This window comes from Nicotiana attenuata, chromosome 11 (genome assembly GCF_001879085.1).
Source record: "Nicotiana attenuata strain UT chromosome 11, NIATTr2, whole genome shotgun sequence".
Classification (NCBI taxonomy): Eukaryota; Viridiplantae; Streptophyta; class Magnoliopsida; order Solanales; family Solanaceae; genus Nicotiana; species Nicotiana attenuata.
Window position 1 is genome coordinate 48683638 of NC_031999.1, and position 6744 is coordinate 48690381.

The 6744-nt window shown below is 36.4% G+C and overlaps 1 protein-coding gene across 1 annotated transcript; it reads right to left on the reverse strand.

The window, feature by feature from the left end:
* On the reverse strand, positions 2696-6285 carry LOC109234478 (leucine-rich repeat receptor-like protein kinase TDR). The gene is made up of 2 exons (XM_019400490.1): positions 3588-6285; positions 2696-3243 (listed from the first exon to the last, which is right to left on the reverse strand). The coding sequence occupies exons 1-2, from the start codon at positions 6184-6186 to the stop codon at positions 2939-2941; spliced, it is 2904 nt and encodes a 967-aa protein (XP_019256035.1). The 5' UTR covers positions 6187-6285; the 3' UTR covers positions 2696-2938.

The following is a 6744-nucleotide window of genomic DNA, read 5'->3' on the forward strand; positions in this document are numbered from 1 at the left end:
GAGGGATTCAAAATGCCTAACGCAAATAATTCAAAATCCCGGGAAATGTTTTCAATCAAATTGCAAAGATCTTTGTATGGTCTAAAGCAATCAGGACGAATGTGGTATAATCGTCTTAGTGAGTATTTATTAAAGGAAGGCTATATAAATGATGCCATTTGCCCATGTGTTTTCATAAAGAAAACAACATCGGAATTTGTTGTACTTGCCGTATATGTTGATGACATAAACCTTATTGGAACTCCTATAGAACTCCAAAAGGCAATTGATTATTTAAAGAAGGAATTCGAGATGAAAGATCTCGGAAAGACAAAATTATGTCTTGGTTTGCAAATTGAACATTTGGCAAACGAAATTTTTGTTCATCAATCTACCTACATAGAAAAGGTATTGAAACGGTTTTACATGGATGGAGCACATCCATTAAGTACTCCGATGGTTGTTCGATCACTTGATGTGAACAAGGATCCATTCGGACCTCAAGAAGAGAATGAAGAGCTACTTGGTCCTGAAGTACCATATCTTAGTGCAATCGGTGCACTAATGTATCTTGCCAATACTACAAGGCCTGACATAACTTTTTCAGTTAATGTCTTAGCAAGATATAGCTCTGCTCCCACAAAGAGACATTGGAATGGGATCAAACACATATTGCGGTATCTAAAAGGCACTACCGATATGGGCTTATTTTATGGCAACAATTGCAGTCCCGATCTTGTTGGTTATGCCGATGCTGGGTATTTATCTGACCCACACAAGGCTCGATCTCAAACAGGTTACGTATTTACCTGTGGAGGCACTGCCATATCTTGGCGATCGACTAAGCAATCAATTGTGGCTACTTCATCTAATCATGCTGAGATAATTGCTATTCATGAAGCAAGTCGAGAGTGTGTGTGGTTGAGGTCTATAATACATCTTATTCGAGACAAATGTGGTTTGACATGTGACAAACTACCCACAATTTTGTATGAAGATAATGCAGCATGCATAGCTCAATTGAAGGGAGGATTCATAAAAGGATATAGGACAAAGTACATTTCACCAAAGTTATTTTTCACACATGATCTTCAAAAGAATGGTGATATCAATGTGCAACAGATTCGTTCAAGTGATAATATGGCTGATTTGTTCACAAAATCTCTACCGACGTCAACCTTCAAGAAGCTAGTGTACAAGATCGGGATGCGAAGGCTCAAAGCTATGAATTGATGCTCTCATCAGGGGGAGTTAATGCGCGTTGTACTCTTTTTTCCCTTATAAGGTTTTGTCCCACTGGGTTTTCCTTACAAGGTTTTTAACGAGGCAACCAAAAGGAGTATTATTAGATATGTGTACTCTTTTTCCTTTTCTAGAATTTTTTTTCCCATTGGGTTTTATTTTAGTTAAGGTTTTAATGAGGCACATTACTTATCGAGTAGACATTCAAGGGGGAGTGTTATGAATAGAATTCTATTTGGAGTGAATGTCTATCTTGTAGAGAGTTTTACTTTGAGGCTAAGTCATTTTTCCCTTATAAATAGAGGGGTCTTACTCCATTGTAAATCATCCCAAAATTCAATAAGAATTTCCTCTCTCTTTCTCTGCAATATTGTTCTTATTCTTTTATTATTTTATAACAGCACAGATTTAAAACTAGTTGGCCATAATCATTTTACAGAGTCTACGTTCTTGCATTAAAATTTCTCTAAAAAGAAAAATATAATACATTGAAATGTGGTATCTTTTGATAATTTTCCCAAATTAAAAAAAAAAAATCAAAACAAATGTATGCGGGGCAGGTTTGCGCGGGGCGGGTTTTCGCAGGGCGGGGCGGTTAAAAACAGCAAATTTTGTTTTGCGGGGCGGGGCGTCTTCGCGGGTGTGCGCGGGTTTGCCCCGCAACTGCACCGCCCCGCACCGTTTGCCATCCCTATTCATTCACAAGCCTTCTCAACAACATTGGGTACAACAAAAAGGGACCTGCGGTATGTGAAAGGAACCATTGATTTTGGCTCGTTGTATGAGAAGAATGAAGATGCAAAGCTGGTTAGATTTTCAGATTGTGCTGAAAGTGATGAAGTAAACAGAGACAAAAGTAAATAGAAGCGATACCGTCATATTTTCTGAAGATGCTTGTGAATCGGGGTTCAAATCTGCAAGCTTGGCTTTTACTTTTCCAAAAATGTTGCTGCGCCAATATCAGATCCTCTAAAAATGCAAAACTTTTAGATGATCTGACACGCAGCTAAGACATTTTTAAAGTATTCAAGCAATATATGTCATTTTGGAAGGATTCGAGCAACATATGTCGAGAGAAAATAGGGTGCAGCTACACTTGTTGCCATTGTACATCCACCCTTACATAGTCCAAGAGCTATGTTGCTCCGATCCTTCAAAAATATCGATGTACCAATCTAAGATCCCCTAAAAATACAAATCTTTTAAAGGATCCGATATGCACCCGAGACGTTTTTGAATGATGCGAGCAACATAGGTCAAGAGAAGATGCCATAAACATGTAGATAGAGAGTGTTTTCAAGAAATGATGCTAGCAAGCCTAGCTAAGGCACAAAAGTCTTTATACTCTATATAGAGTGATTCTTGTAGGAATCTAAGGTTGAGTTATTTATAACTAATTATGACAATATTCTGAAGGATAACTTTCAGTTACTCAGTAGAATAAAGTACCACTTTAGCATCAGTACCATATGAATATGGGAATAGTTACTCTATAATAGTATTTCATTCTCAAGAATAAAGCACATCCAAAAAAAGATAGAACACCAGACCTTCTATTGCTGAGGACAGAACATACTTACATTCCTCTACTTTACATAAAAAAACATTCTATTGAAATCAACTGAAAATAAAAAAGATACTTTACAATATACTTATGCTTCAGAATTATCTAATCATGTCAAAATATTGGCCTTGCTCTTCTAGTTCAAGAACATTATTACCCTTGTTTCTTCAATCCAGAGAGAAGTTTTAGTGCTTCTTCCATTGATGGCCTATCTGAGGATCTACTTCTGGTGCAAAGCGAAGCGACTTCAAGAACCAATTTTATTTCCTCTTGGACCGTGTTTGACGGAGCAACATCATTCTCATACAAAACCTCTCTCAAAAGAACCTCTTTGGAGGTATTCTGTATGCTCGTCGCTGCATTTGACAGCTTCCCGTTTGTTAAGATTTCAAGAATCACCTCACCAAAGTTGTACATGTCCCTGTAAAGTTCTTCCTCTATAGCTCGGTCAATTTCACCTGTTCGATACAATTAAACACGATTTACAACATGAATACCTGCTAATAACTTATGTCATCATTCAAATTAAGATCATTAAACACTTCTTACGGTAACTAAAGAGCAATCCGGTGCACTAAGCTCCCGCTATGCACGGGGTCAGGGAAAGGGCCGGACCACAAGGGTATATTGTGCGCAGCCTTACCCTGCATTTTTACAAGAGGTTGTTTTCACGGCTCGAACCCGTGACGTGGCAGCAACTTTACAAGTTACGCCAAGGCTCCCCTTCACACTTTTATTGGTAACTATGTAACAAAAATCTTACTGCAGAAGACATCTTCTACTAGAAGGTATAAGTGCATACCTGTTTCATTTCCAACTCTTGCTCGCAATGGACCATTATTTAACTGATTCAAGAATTTGACACCGAACTCGGTCAAATGAGGTTCCATGTTTTCATCAAAGACAATGTTATTTGCCTTCAAATCTCCATGAGGAATCGCGGGGTAGCAATTGTGATGCAGGAAACACAATCCCCTAGCAATTCCTACAATGGTTTTATACTTGGTCGCCCAATCTCTCTTCATTCGGATCCTTTCGGCCAAATTCCCATTAGGCAAGTAATCATACAACAAGTAAGCCATTTGCTTGTTGTAGCAACATCCTAGAAATCTTGTCAAGTTCTTGTGCCTTGCGCTGCCCATCCTCGCTATCAAGTCCAACATCGAATTCATTCTTTCTGGTCTCCATTCGATCTTCTTCACCAAAACAGTAATTCCTGTCGGCAGAACAGCTTTGCAATCAGCAGCTACTAAAGGTGGAACCAAATCTTTGGCTTCTTCAACAGAATTGAAGCTCCTCAAAACATCATTCGCTGTAAACCGAGGAAGTCCACTAAAAGAAACCATTTTCCACTTCCCTTTACCTCCTCTTCTGAAGTGAAGCACTCCGAAAACTGCAGCTGTAATAGCCAATACTACGACTCCACAAGTAATAAGAACCCAAGCCAACTTCTGTGTCCTTCTGCTTCCCAACTCTAGTCCATTTGGTCCGTGGCGACAAGGCCTCAACGGTTCACCACAAAGCTTAGGATTACCCCAAAAGGCACTACCATCCATCACCTTAAAACTCTTCTCAAGAGGAATCGAACCCGAGAGATTGTTGAACGACACATTAAGAAGTTTTAAGCTAGAAGAGCTTCCAAATTTAGCAGGAATTGAACCACTAAAACCATTGTGTGACAAGTCTACAACACTAATACTAGGAAGGCTAGCAAGCTCAACCGGTATACGACCAGTTAAGTTATTGTTGGCCAAATCTATACTCACAAGACTTTGACAATTACTTATACTTTGTGGGATAATACCTGAAACATTGTTCATACTCAACTCGAGAACGAGTAAAGATTTGCATGGTCCAAAAGGAGGAAAATCTCCTGAAATACTACAATTTACAGCTGAGAAATTCTGTAGTGACAAAGACAATGCCTTTTCTGGGATTATACCTCCAAGATTTGGATTATTAGACACATTGAAGTATTGAAGATTTGAAGCTAAGGCAATATTAGCAGGAATCCCTCCACTGAACCTATTTCTAGACATATCAACATATGACAAATCAGGAAAATTGCCAAAGTTTAAGGAAATATCACCTGAGAATGAATTATCTTCGATTCGGATTCGAACAAGAGAGGAACAATTGGACAATGATGGAGAAACTCCACCACTGAAATTATTAGAAAAAAGGATCAATTTTAATAACACCCCATTTGAACATATATATGGTGGAATATTACCAACAAAATAGTTTGTTGAAACATCTAAATATTTCAACTTTGAATACTTTCCCAAGTCTTTTGGTAATGACCCTGAAAAGAAATTGTCCCAAATAAGAAGAGTATCAAGCAATGGAAGCTTAGCAATACCTTTAGGAATAGTTCCACTCAAGTCATTATACATAACACTAAGAAGTTTTAGATTTTTCAACTCAGAAAAACTCTCAGGAATAGAACCTGAAAGCAAATTATCAGAAAGATCCAAACTTGATAAAGATATGATTTTTCCAAACTCAAATGGGATTTTTCCATTAAGTTGATTTCTGAACAAGAAAAGTGATTCAAGATTTGTCAAATTACTTAGCTCTTTTGGTATTGAACCAGATAAATTTGCACCAGCAATATCAAGATACTGAAGCTTACTCATATTTCCTAATTCCCAAGGAATACTTCCTTCATATGTATTGTAACCAATTTCCATATGAGTAACTGTTTTCAACATTCCTAATTCTGATGGTATTTTACCACTTAGTGAATTTCCAGCTAAGTGAATAAAATCAAGATTCTTGAATGAGCCAAATTCAGAAGGGATTGAACCACTGAAATAACTACCAGCAAAATTCAGTATTTTGAGTGACTCAATTTGTGAAACATCTTTAGGTAAAGGACCTGAGAAACTATTACTAAAAACATCAAGAATTACAAGATTTACAAGATTTGATATTCCACTAGGAAAATGACCAGAAAAATTGTTTCTACTTATATCCAAACTTTTCAGTTTTGTGAGGTTGAAAATACCAACAGGAAGTTTCTCAGAAAATGAGTTGTGACTCAAATTCAGATCAAGAAGATCAGTAAAAGGACTGAATTGGCCTTCTGAAAAAACCCCACCAAGATTTTTTACTGAAAGATCCAAACCAATGATCAAAGAAGAATTTTCATTGCATTTTACACCAGACCAAGAACATGCAAATATTTTATCTGTAGGATTATTCACTCCAGAATCAGAAGGCAAAATCCAGTCACTTAGACTGTTTGAATTATCAAGAATTTCAGATTTTAAGCTCAAGAGTGCTTGTGTAAAAGGATCAACAGCTGAACCTGGAACAAAGATTATAGAAAGGAAAATCAAGAAAGTAATAGTAGTGATGTACAAAGGCTGATAAAGTATCCCCATTGGGACTTGCATTAGTAGTAGAAGTGCAGAATAAGGGAAAGAAGAAGAAAAAAACCAACACTACAAAAAAATAACTAAAACTGTGTCACAACTTATGTATTACACAAGCTTTTTTTTTTCTTGCATTGGGACTAGAGAAAGATTGATAAAAAAGAAGGTATTAGTGGGTGTTTGGATATTGGAATTGTGGAGCTAGTTTTTTAAAAATGAAAATGGTATTTGAAAATTAAAGTTGTGTTTGGATATGAATATAATTTAGGGTTATTTTTGAATTTTTGTGAATGATTTGAAATGAAAATTTTGAAAAGCAGCTTTTTTGAGCTTTTAATAGGCGTTTGGACATAAAAATTGAAAATTTTGAAAAAATAATATTTGGAGTTAAGCTGAAAAATGGTATTTTGGAATTTGAAATTATATTTGGAGAAGCATTTCCTTGAAAAAATGTTACAGTTTTATGAGTGGGGAAAAAAGTTTTTCTGAAAAATTTGAAAAAAAATGGTTTTTAGTTTTCTGAAAAACTCATTTTCAAAAAATTTCCATGTATCTGAAAAGAAAAAAAATTATGGACAA